Genomic DNA, 12,465 nt, shown 5'->3' with positions numbered 1-12,465 from the left:
CCCCTGTTGCTTCATGTCTGTCCCTCCAACTCTCTATTACCCAGCTTTGTTACACCCTCTTCATTCATTATTTACATGCATTTAGATGTTTTGGTCTCACTCAATAATTAAAAATGGTCACATGATGGTCTAATAACTGGAGTAAAGTTCAGAATAAAATAAATATTATATTATTACTATGATGGCACTCTCATGGTTGACTTGACAGTGACCTGAAGAAAGACATCCTATGCATATGAAAAAATAAGAAGAAGAAGAAATGGGTGAATAAAATGGTGAAAAACATCAAATAAATGGCTAATGAACTTTCCCTTATGCATTCATACCCATTTAAACTTAACCTTCCCACATAATTTGGCGGCTACCAACATACACAAGCACCGCCTTCAAAGAGATTGAATACTTTTCAGTGGTTTTTAATGTTTGCATCATTAAGATGTATCAAAGAAACAGATTCAGTTCATACAGTAGCATGTTTAGCTATAAACACCAACTTCATTACAGAGGAATTTAAAGAAAAACATTAGTATGTGTATTTTTAGAAGCAATATGCAGCAAACATTAATCATCTGTCTGAGAACATATGTGTGTTTGGAAGGTGAGCTTCCTGCCAGCTGTGCATTGTTAACCAAGGAGATACTTTATCTTCTTTATATCCCTACATGTCCTTGCCTGGACACTGAAACCTCCAAATCACAAATGCACTGTGTGTAGAATAATGAGAATAAATGTGCTTTTCTGTTTGCACTCACACTCCGTTTAGTTTGAGGGCACCATTCCTCACTTGAAGGCCAAACTGACATCAGTTTTCATGTTGTGCCTTCAATATATATTTTATATCATATCTAGCTGACACCAGAATTTGCATTAGATCGGCCTATGTACCTGTTTGTCTCAACAGCTCAACAGGGGACATTTCAAAGGAAATAAAGTTCTAAATATTATGTGGCAAGGATTCATCAAGAGATGAGAGCACAGCACAGTCATTAGTCATGAATCAAAATCACATCTTCCCAAATAATATGGAAAGAGGAACTTGTTGTCTGATATGCATGGTGCATTTCCCATAAACCACATCACTGAAAGCCAGATCTGGTTTGCTGATTGCTTATAGTGTCACAATTACTGTGCCTGTGAATCATAAAAGGTCTGTCCCCTGAATTATGTGTGATGTATGACATATTTCCAAAACTGAAAGGCTTTAAAGGTGTGTGCAGTAATGCAGACATCATTCAGTGAAAACAAGGTGAAAAGTCAATCATCTTCCTACCAGGAAACTGTCTACATAATTTCAGTAAAGCAGCCAAGGTCTGCCCCCACACATCCTTCAGATGACCTCTAGTGGTCATATTATTGAACTGTTTAGTGTAAATGGACCACGTAGAGAAAATGCACCAGAGATGCATTACCTAATTCATCTTTCATATATGAAAATAGATGTATGTGATATGCAGAAAAATAAATCAAGACAGAATGGCACTGTATCTTCCTGTATGTAGCCATACAGGAAGTACTGTATATGATATACTATGAAAAAGTGTATCTGTCGTCATTTACTGGATACCACTGTAATGTATGCCTACACTGTCTGTATTGGTACTGTATACAAAATAAAAGCAATCACCTTGGTAATCTTGTAATCATCAATATAGATCTATATGCACTCCCATAGCATGTTTTTTGTTTGTTTTGTTTTTTGAAAGTAAGAAAGTGTCTGCTTAAGGACATAAATTTAACATGCATGTGGTTGTTATTGCCGTTATCTAGCTATTTGTGCATTTATGTATTCAATAATTCAGTCAGCTTTGAATACAAAAAATATGAATCATTAGTAACTGACTATACAAGTATCTCTTTATTTAAGTCTAGAATAATGAAAGGATGAATAGTGAATAGTAAACAGAGCTAATGTCCTTTTTTGGTGACAAGCGGCCTGTAAACAAAGGGATAACTCAGCTGACAAACTGGTTTGACTTTAAATTGATTTTCCCTTTGTCTCATTTTAATGCAAAACAAAATGTGACATGTTTTAAAGTAAGTCAAATTTATGGTCAAAGTATAACATTTAACTTTTTTCCTGATTTTTGGTCTGCTTGTATTTTAGTGCATTCTTTGACCTGAATTAGGCTACTTATCACAAAATCAGAAATGTCATTCCCAGAACATTTCTTTATATCGCAACACACCTGAATTTTTGCATACCCACTTGTCTTGACTTGATTTCATTTTCATTATGCACCAGATTTCCCATGTCTCATCTTAGACCTCCACAAAATGGAGGGTTCAGGAACTTCTTGCTCTCATAAACAGTTTAGTGTACACATCATCTAACAGAACACACAGTAAATGGCTTACTGGCTGCAGAATGATGCAATCTCTTCTTCCTGTCACATAAATGCATAACTCTTGACTTGGAAAAAAACTAATTATTAACTCTTATTGCATAACTACTTCTATCCAAACTCACTTGGAATTATAGGTTAAGTTTCATTTTAAATTATTTTGTGGTGCCATTTCCTTATTCATCTTAACATGGAGAGAAAACATGTAAACATCACCTGACAAACCTTTTCCCGGGCTACCTGAATGACGTAAACCTCTGCTGCTGATAGGTGTTTCCAAAATGGGCGTCTTTAACGTCGCCTACAAGTCCAAGGTTCCTCAAAGACTTTGCACAAACAGTCGGTCACCACTGGAGATTGTACCAACATCGTAAAGTGCGAGAAATAGTAAGACAAAATCAATGGTTTATTTCAAAACTTCACGTTCGTCTTATAATATCGTTTTGGGTTTGTGTTTTCGCTGTTAGCTGATTGTACACATTCCATTACCATGGTATTCAAAATGATTTAAAGATCGACGATTCTTAAAGGAATAGTTCCCTTAAAAACTCAAATTTCGTCTCCTTTATGGAGAAAATCATGTAAACCGGTATAATTAAAATTTTTCCGAGCAACACAAAAAGGATTTGATACAATAAAAATGAATGGTGACATTCTGCCTACAGTATTATGTAGCGATTAATCGGACGACATTTGGCCGATTTTTAGCATTGGACAATAGCTTGTCTGCAGATAATTTACTTTTTTCTGTTTTTCATTAGTTAATTTTGATTCAAATGTTTTGTAAAATAAGTGTTAATTTGCAGTTCAGCAATTTTGTTGCTCTCTCTCTATAGGCCTATATGTATATTTTAGGCTATATTAGCCATCAGCCTCCTTGCTCACTAGATATCAGCATTGGAAATAATAATAATAATTTAAAAAAAACATATTAGTCAATCACTAATACAAATGTTGATGCATTTTATTGCAGTATGACAGGACAGTATGGCATCCATTTCGACTGACCAGAATACACAGCCCACCCCTCAGCTGCTGTCAGTGGGAGAAAAGGATAGGAAACGGCTGCTGGAGGTGTATGTAAAGGGAAGTCTCAGCCTTAACGATGGATCACAATGTCCTCTGAGACAGGAGCAAAGATCACGCAAATGGGTTGCCATCACAGAGCGCAAGCCAAGAGATCGCAAACATTCCAGCGATACATCTCTGAACTTGACTTCACAAGCCTCCATCTCAGATGAAGACATTAGATACGAGCCCCTCGCAGAACCGCAAATGGATAAAAAGGAGACGTCATCTGAGAAGAAATCCAAAAAGTGGAGAGTTAAAGGGAGTCTGCGCCGGGTCGATGGCTCTAATGCATCGCCAAAGTCCAACAGCAAACCCAAGAAGAAGGTTCTACTTTTGGATAAGGGCAAGGAGGAAGGTGGGCAAAGCATTGATTCTTTATCCCCCCAAACAAGTACAGTTACCACTGGAAATATGCATTCAAATGTGCAAGAAAATCTGGAGACTTCTGCAATGGAAAGGAAGGACAAATAAGGCAAGAAGACAAAGAAACCCACTGTATGGAAGAGTTTCTTGAGCTGGTTTTCCAAAGGAAACAGTGAAAAGGAGCAAGATCATCAGAGAACCGAAGAACAGCTCCCTCTTTCCCATCCCTCAACACCCCAAATCTCTTGTTTGCCTTTAGGTGATGCCCTATCAAAAAGCGATATCAACCTGCACCATTCAAAATCAACGAAAACGAAAGCGTTGCACAGGAGATCATTAAAATGGAGGCGAAGTGGAGATATGTCCACTGAAAAATGTATGTATCTCTCCATGTATGTGCAACTTTATTATGGATGTTCATTGTATTAGTTTGAAGTTTGCATTTATTGAAAAAAAACAAAAAAAAAAGTTCTAATAAAGTTTGATTTTTAACAGCTGTTGAGATAGTGGAACCTATTAACTCATACTATGAGAAAATGTCAGAGGAACTGGAGAAAATTGTGAATGAAGTGAAAGACAGTCCAGCTGATGACAATGCCGCTCAAATAACAGACCAGAATGGTGTAAATGGTGAGTGTTATTATAATAGACTATTTGAATGATGCAAAAGAGGTGGGTTAAATATTACATACAGGACAACACAAACCAGTATAGGGTTCAGCTGGTTGTGTCTCAATGTCTGAATTACAACAGAATAGGGCTGTGATTAAAGGTATAGTTCACCCCAAAAATGAAAATGCTGTTATCATTTACTTACTGTCATGTAGTTCTAAAATCTTTCTTTCTTTCTTTGGTGAAACAAAAGATATTTTGAAAAAAAAAAAAAAAAGTCTCCTTTCCAATATTGTTTGATTACAGACATTCTTCAAAATATCTTCTTTTGTGTTCCACCAAAGAAGATGTAGTTCCAAAATCTTTCTTTCTTTCTTTGGTGAAACAAAAGATATTTTGAAAAAAAAAGAAAAAAATATTGTTTGATTACAGACATTCTTCAAAATATCTTCTTTTGTGTTCCACCAAAGAAAGTCATACTGGTTTGGAACGACTGAATTTGACAGAAATTTTATTTGTTTAATAAACTGCATTTACTTAAGCATTAAAGCTTATGCAAATTTAAAGCATTTTAGTAATACTTTAAAGAAATTCTATAACCATTGCTCATACTATGTTGTTCCAAATCCGTATGCTGTTACAGTATTTTTTTGTGGAACACCATAGTGACCATGAAAGACTTATGAAGTGCCATTAAAAGAGTCCATTATTTTTAATTACCAATTAGTTACGAACTTCCCCTCTGCTTTCTCAAATATCATTTTCCATTCTGCAAATTCTCACACAAAGTCTTCAGAAGTCTTTGAATACAGCACACACATTATATGAACTACTTTTATGGTGTTTTTTGTTTTCTTTAGAGTCTGGCAGACGTCATCAGCATAATCTGTCATTGTACAGAAAAGATGGATGAAAATGATTCCAAAATTTATCTTTGGTGTTCTGCAAAAAGTAACCCAGTATACAGGTTTTGAATGATGAGTAAATAGACATTAGCCTCAGGTTGTAATTTGTTCTTGTGATTTTCTTCTTGCTCAAAGCAAAAACTATATATTTTATAATATTTGCTCATTTTTCTATCATATTTCTCAAACTAGTCTCAAAGGAAGAGCAAGGAGACTTAATAAATATCAAGGTAAGTGTGTCTCATTCCTTCTGAAATCACTAAATATTACTGAGACATTTTATAAGTATTGCAGATGATTGGCTCAGTTTCAAACAGGCATGAAATGTTAAAACCACCCAAGTATTGCCATTTTATGCTATGTGTTATTTAAAGGAGATCCACCAATTTTCTTTAGATCACTAATGTTTTCTGATCTCCTCCTCCCTCCCCCCAGCTGAACGAGAACAGCACCATAACCGCTTATCTGAATGGAATCACCTATAGATCCTTCCAGCAAATGGCTGAACAATACGTGCAGTCAGAAGTTCCCAATAACAAAACCCAGCCACCTGTCGTGGCACCAGAGCTGGTGAAATTCGCCTTCACTCTGGATTTCACAGCCAGAGTGGCTAGTCTACACCGCCAAGCCACGGGCCAAATCATGGGCTTCGGGAACCAGTATCTCCAAGATCGCTTCACTCACATGAGCGAGAGCCATCCGCATCTCTTTGACATTAAAGCAGAGGATTGGAAAACACAACTCTGATCAAGAATTCATAACCTTGTAGAAGCATGAGCTTCTAGTTGACATAGTTGTACTGCTTGATTTGCCTTTGAAATGTAACAACACAAAACAAGCCATAGAAGGATTTTAAAATAGGATTTTTTTGTTTGTTTGTTTCATTTTGCACAATAACACACACCAGAAAGAACTGAGTTGGTAATATCATAAAACATTAATGTGAAATGTTATGTAGTTTTACATCATAAAAACCCTGAATGAAGTAAGAGAAATCTAAAATGTGATTTTATTGTTTTTTGATGTAATTATGATGTATTTGCACAACTGCAATCATTGTTTTATTTACATAATGCATTTGTTATCTATATAGTATACATTTTATAAGCTTTATAAGCTCAAATTTATAAGCTTTACTCACTAAGCGCAGAATGTTTACTAAAAAATATTAAATATATTGAATAAACACATTTTGTCAAGTGTTGATTTCATTTATTTCCTTCTCAAATTAAGTTAAAATTATGGAAAATTGTAAATAAAAAAATAAGTATTGTTACATTAAAATATTTATGTACATTTTTATACCAAATAATTATCAAGATTTTAAAAAATGAGCATAGCAAATTTAGTTATGAATGACAAAAAATATTACAATATTATTACAGCCAACTATTGCTTAATGCTAATTTGTGCAATGTTATTTTCATTGCTCTATTTGATCCATCCTTAATTTATGATTTTTCTTTTTTAATCAACAATATGCACAGTGAAATCAGTCTGTCACAATCCAACCTGATAATGCATTTATTAGGTAATAACAGTCTCACATACATAAAACAAAATATCACTGTGGCATGTTTATTTTGACTAAATTCTTACTACAATCAGTAATTTTGTCATGTGATTTTGTCATTTTTATTGGATTATATATATATATATATATATATATATATAGCTTTTGTTTTAGTAATTTTAGTACTTTAACTTGTTTTAGTTTCATTCCCAAAGCAGCATTTCTCATTTTTATTCTTTTTAGGTTTATCTAAAATTTATTTTATTTCAGTTCTATTTCAGTTTTCAATTAATTATAATAACAACACTGATATGTATACATTGGCATGTTCAGAGTATTAACCGCATATTCTACTATTCTGCAGTAGAGACTTTTGTTTGCAATATAACACACAGTCATTCAGTCTTCCTCTTGTACATCCATGTCAGAAATAAAAGGAGAAGATAGATTCTCATCTACTTCTGTGTTTAGTAATAAACTTCCCTCACAATCTAGCCGGTCCTTCTGAAGCTGTAGTGGTTCAGGATGGCTGTCCATTTCTAGCTCTAAGTTGAGCTGCAGGAGGAAGGCTGAAGATAGTTGCTCTGCGTCTGTAAGGATGTCAGCTGTCTTTTTGCAGAAACCGCCGGATCCGGTGAGCTGGAAGCTGAGGAGAGATCGTCGTCTAGACCAGAGAGGCTGAGTCTGGCTCCTGCGCTCCGGCTGGTTCTTTGAGGTTGGAGTGGAGAGACACCGTGGCAGAAAACGCAAAGCAAGAGAACATAAAGGAAAAGAGGACCAAGGAAAGAAAGTAAAAGGAAGAGATGGGAAACAGGACCAGGGTGCAAGAAGCAGAGCAAGCGTGGGGTGCAAAGTTGGAATTTGCAAAAGCAGGAATCTGGAAAAATTCAGGAACATCTAATAATGGTAATAAGTTCAAAATCTGCAATCTAAATATGTATTCACATTGTTCTTAATTCAGAAATAATATCTTAGTCTTTGCAACTTTACAGATCTTCTTTATGCACGAAGAGCTTGTAACACTCCAAAGAGAAAGGAAAAATTGAAATCGCATCATATGACCCCTTTAAATGGTTTGCTCATGTCATTTCATGTTGATTATTTCATGTTGATTAAAAGGTTAATCGTGGTGCAAAACTTTGCTCAACTCGTTTTACCTGTTCGGCAAAAGTCCTCTCAAGTGTGTAAAGACTAACCGCGGATGTGCCATCACTTCCTGTTTGAATTCTCTGCCCGCATTCAGAACCTGGTGGGGAATTTTCTTCACCCAGCACAAAAATCTGCTTGGTGTCCAAACACATGCAAGAAAAAAAAATGTATATTTCTTCGTATCTCATGTACTGATAAGATACATAGAAATGAGAAACGCATGCAACATATTTAGACTAAAGATCTGACCTGTAGATGAATGAGATGACAGCTGAAGCAGGCAGAGTGTACGGGAGTAGGGTGTAGGATATGAGACGACACGGCAGGAAGTTGTTGTGAAAGGTCCAGATGCCAAACCGCTCAGCTAAGTTACAAAGCAGAGCTGAAGAGAGAGATTTCATTTTAGCATGTGCATTTTTACATACAGTGCAAACATGAAAGTAATGTATCAAAGTATAATTCTGGTAATTATTATATTATTGTTTAATCATTGTGCATTATACAGCTGCCGCAAAGTGTTAAATGACTTCAGTGTTAAATAATATGTCATTAAATAATATCAAACCAAGTGTAATCTGCAAAAAATGCTGTTATATAGATTTTCTCAAAAATAATGTTTCTGAGCCATCTTTGCAATGAAAGGCTGCATTTATTTGATCAAAAAATACAATAAAAACAATAATGTTATGAGATATTGTTACAAATAATTTAAAATAACTGATTTCTATGTTAATATATTTTAAAATGGTGCAAAGCTGAAGTTTCAGCATCATTACTCCAGTCTTCAGTGTCACATGATCTTTCAGAAATCATTGTAATATTGATTTGCTGGTCAAGAAACATTTCTTATTGTCATACAGTTTGCTGCTTAATATTTGTGTAGAAAAAAAATTGTTTCACTTTTATGAAAATAAAGTTCAAAAGAATCGCCTTTACTGTTGCTTTTGATCAATTTAATGTATCCTTGATGAATAAAAGTATATATTTCTTTCTTTTTGCTTTGATATTTTTAACATACTGCAATGATACTGCATTTTGAACATGACTTCGCTCTTTAAATATACTTTTCAGGCCTGTATATCACTAGATACGGTTTGTCATACTTATTTCAGTCATGAACAACTTGTACCGCGAAAACATTTGCCAGACGTGATCCTTCTGTATAGCAGGTGGGATATGCAGGGCGTAATGAGGGTAAGGGTGATGGAGGGCTGCCCGCTGGCCCTCATAAAGCTCTGATGCAAGGTTTCCCCCAGAATCACCAGAGAAAGCTGAGTGTCATTAACTAAAGCTGGAAGTGCATTGAATCTTCTGGAGTGATCATGTATGTTATTGGGCTACTCACCTCTTTGTATCCATGCTGGCAGGCTGATATACAGTAACTGCTCCAGTGAGTTCAGGCTCCAGGGTAAATCCTCAAGCCCATGATAGTACTCCTCTGGTAACTCAGTATCCGCTTTTATTTCTTCAAAAGGCTCTGCTTTGTCCCACCTTTTCTCTTCTTCTTCATTTATCTTATTTTCTCTGACTTCTTGTGTTGTCTTCATCGTCACATCCTCAAGTAGGATTGTGTTAGATCATATCTCCACACCAGAATGATCAGATTCAGCCCCGGACGCCAGATCCTGTCAGCAAATATCTGTTTTGTCTGGTAACAGAGCAACTAGTCAGCAAAGTTGTCTAATACTCAAAACCTGTTAACAGCAAGTCTTATCTGGTCCCAAAACTGTATTAACAGTCTTACTCAGACTGTTAACAAGAAGTTGACGGAGTAAAGCCAGTGATGAGCAGAAGCAGGAGATGAAGTGATGATAAAAAAAAGAGCAGAGTTTATTGAATAGTCTTAGTTGTGTATGTTCCGATGTTCAGACTTAGACTGACCAGCACGAATCTAACAAGTGTTATTATTCCACAAGCAATAGCAATGGAAAATTACTGCTTCACAACAACATCCCATGATGTTTAAAAACCTTGAAATGCCTGGTGGATTATATCATTGTAGCAAGTGGATTGCAAGCTTGTTGTCTTTTATAAGGACCAACCAACTAAAATATTCAAAACTTAAAGGGACAGTTCACCCAAAAATGAAAATTGCAATTATTTACTCACCCTGAAGTTGTTCTGAACCTGTACGAGTTTCATTCTTCTTTTGAACACAAAAGATATTTTGAAGAATGTTGGAAACCAGCCAGTTGCTGTTAAGCATTGAATTCAAAATATCTTCTTTTGTGTTCAAGAAAGAAATTCTTATTAGGGTCAGTAAATTGTGACAATTTATTTTGTTTGTTTTTCATTTTCAAGTGAACTATTAACCCTTAACTTAATTGAACACCTTATTTAGGTTATCCCCCTTTATTTAAACCTGTAAACCCTGATTATTACATACATTTTTACGTTTTTAAAGAACTATAAATGTTTCTTTTAAATGGTACCGATTACAATTGCAGACACTACCGGTCAAAAGTCTGGGATCAGTAAGACTTGTAATGTTTTTTAAAGAAGTCTCTCATGCTCATTAAGGATGCATTTATTTGATCAAAAATACAGAAAAAAAAACTGTAATCTTGCAAAATGTTATTACAATATAAAATAATGGTTTCTATTTTAATATCCTTTATAATATAATTTATTTCTGTGATGCAAAGCTGAATTTCCATCAGCCATTACTCCAGTCTAAAGTGTCACATGATCCTCAAGAAATCATTCTAATTTGCTGATTTATTATTAGAATTATCAATGTTGGCAACAGTTGTGCTGCCAAATATTTTTTGGGAAACTGCAATACTTTTTTCAGGATTCTTTGATGAATAAAAAGTTAAAAAGAACAGCATTTATTCAAAATATAAATCTTTTCTAACAATATAAATCTTTGCTATCACTTCAATTTAACACATCCTTGCTGAATAAAAGGTTTAATTTATTTCAAAAGAATAAAAATGTACTGACCCCAAACTTTTGAACTGTAGTGTATATTGTTGAAAAGATTTCTATTTTATATAAATGCTCTTCTTTAACTTTTTATTCATCAAAGAATCCTGAAAAAAGTATCATAGGTTCCAAAAAAAGATTAAGCAGCACAACAGTTTCCAGCACTGATAATAAATCAGAATATTAGAATGATTTCTGAAAGATCATGTGACACTGCAGACTGGAGTAATGATGCTGAAAATTCAGCTTTGCATCACAGGAATAAATTAGATTTTAATGTATATTAATAGAAAAAATGTTATTTGACATCATAATAATATTTCACAATATTACATTTTTTTCCCTGTATTTTTAATCAAATAAATGCAGCCTTGATGATCATAAGAAACTCTTGTAAAAAAACAAAAAAAATCGTTCTGATCCCAAACTTTTAACAGGTACTGTATATATTCTTTATATTTCACATATAAACCACCAGTTAATCTCAGTTAACCTCAAAAAAGTTGAGAACGAACCAACGTGTAAAATTTACTTACGTAACAGTTCCTAACATCTTTCGCGCCCAGCGAGAGAGAGGAGAGCAGCAGAAGCTCTACTGAAAGCCTGATTTTCCCTGAGCAGTGAATTAAGCTCAAGCTTATTTTAGAGAGAGTGACAGTGGGCAGTGAACATGACAAGGCATTGCCAGTTTATGCTATTTGGCCACCTGGACCTATTTTTATACACCACAGACTAGTGATTGATGGCTGCAATAACGCAATTGACTTCTGACCAACACATGCTCAGAGGCTTTTGCCAGGCACTCATTGTGTTTTTCTCTAAGCAACATGTCTTATTTTAGAAAAGTCACCGTGAACTTCCTCCAAAGGCTTATTTAATATATGTGACCCTGGACCACAAAACCAGTCATAAGGGTCACTTTTTCAAAATTTAGATTTATACATCATCTGAAAGCAGAATAAATAAGCTTTCCATTGATGTATGGTTTGTTATGATAGAACAATATTTGGCCGAGATGCAACTATTTGAAAATCTGGAATCTGAGGGTGCAAGAAAATCTAAATATTGAGAAAATCACCTTTAAAGTTGTCTAAATTAAGTTCTTAGCAATGCATATTACTAATCAAAACATTAAGTTTTAATATATTTACAGTAGGAAATTTACAAAATATCTTCATGGAACATGATCTTTACTTAATATCCTAATGATTTTTGGCATAAAAAAAATAATAATTCATTTTGACCCATGCAATGTATTTTTGGCTATTGCTACAAATATACCCCAGCGACTTAAGACTGTTTTTGTGCTCCAGAGTCACATATTTTCTCTTATCTCAGTTTAATGGTTTAATTATCATGGTTTTCTTGATTGTTCTGACATAACAATTAGCTCAACCAATGCTATGAGTTTGGAGCAAACTAGAAATGTAGAAATTATGAAAAAAAAATTGAAATAACATTATTATTGAAGACCAGTTCCATTGAGTAAAACAATTCAAAGTAATTCCGACCATGACTTTCAACTTACGATTTTTCTTAATTGTGAATTCGATCTTGCAGCATGCCTTCATATTTTATAACT

At 34.5% G+C, this 12,465-nt stretch overlaps 1 protein-coding gene and 1 pseudogene across 3 annotated transcripts; one reads left to right on the top strand and one right to left on the bottom strand.

The window, feature by feature from the left end:
• Positions 1–3,329: 3,329 nt before the first annotated feature.
• Positions 3,330–6,040, top strand: LOC107666017 (uncharacterized; annotated as a pseudogene).
• A 1,078-nt stretch (positions 6,041–7,118) lies between these two features.
• Positions 7,119–11,489, bottom strand: LOC107666133 (patatin-like phospholipase domain-containing protein 2). Of its 3 annotated transcripts, none has more exons than XM_016457294.1 (5): positions 11,420–11,489; positions 9,301–9,603; positions 8,205–8,337; positions 7,964–8,089; positions 7,119–7,683 (listed from the first exon to the last, which is right to left on the bottom strand). In XM_016457294.1, exons 2-5 carry the CDS (start codon positions 9,500–9,502, stop codon positions 7,206–7,208), a joined length of 939 nt encoding a protein of 312 aa, XP_016312780.1. In that variant the 5' UTR covers positions 9,503–9,603; positions 11,420–11,489; the 3' UTR covers positions 7,119–7,205. The 3 variants fall into 3 exon arrangements, with proteins under 3 accessions (XP_016312780.1, XP_016312782.1, XP_016312781.1); XM_016457296.1 differs by having other exon boundaries at positions 7,119–7,514; XM_016457295.1 differs by having other exon boundaries at positions 7,964–8,086.
• Between the last annotated feature and the right edge of the window lie 976 nt (positions 11,490–12,465).

Source organism: Sinocyclocheilus anshuiensis, unplaced genomic scaffold (genome assembly GCF_001515605.1).
Source record: "Sinocyclocheilus anshuiensis isolate Anshui unplaced genomic scaffold, SAMN03320099.WGS_v1.1 scaffold447, whole genome shotgun sequence".
In the NCBI taxonomy this organism is placed as follows: Eukaryota; Metazoa; Chordata; class Actinopteri; order Cypriniformes; family Cyprinidae; genus Sinocyclocheilus; species Sinocyclocheilus anshuiensis.
This window is presented reverse-complemented; position numbering and strand designations above follow the sequence as displayed.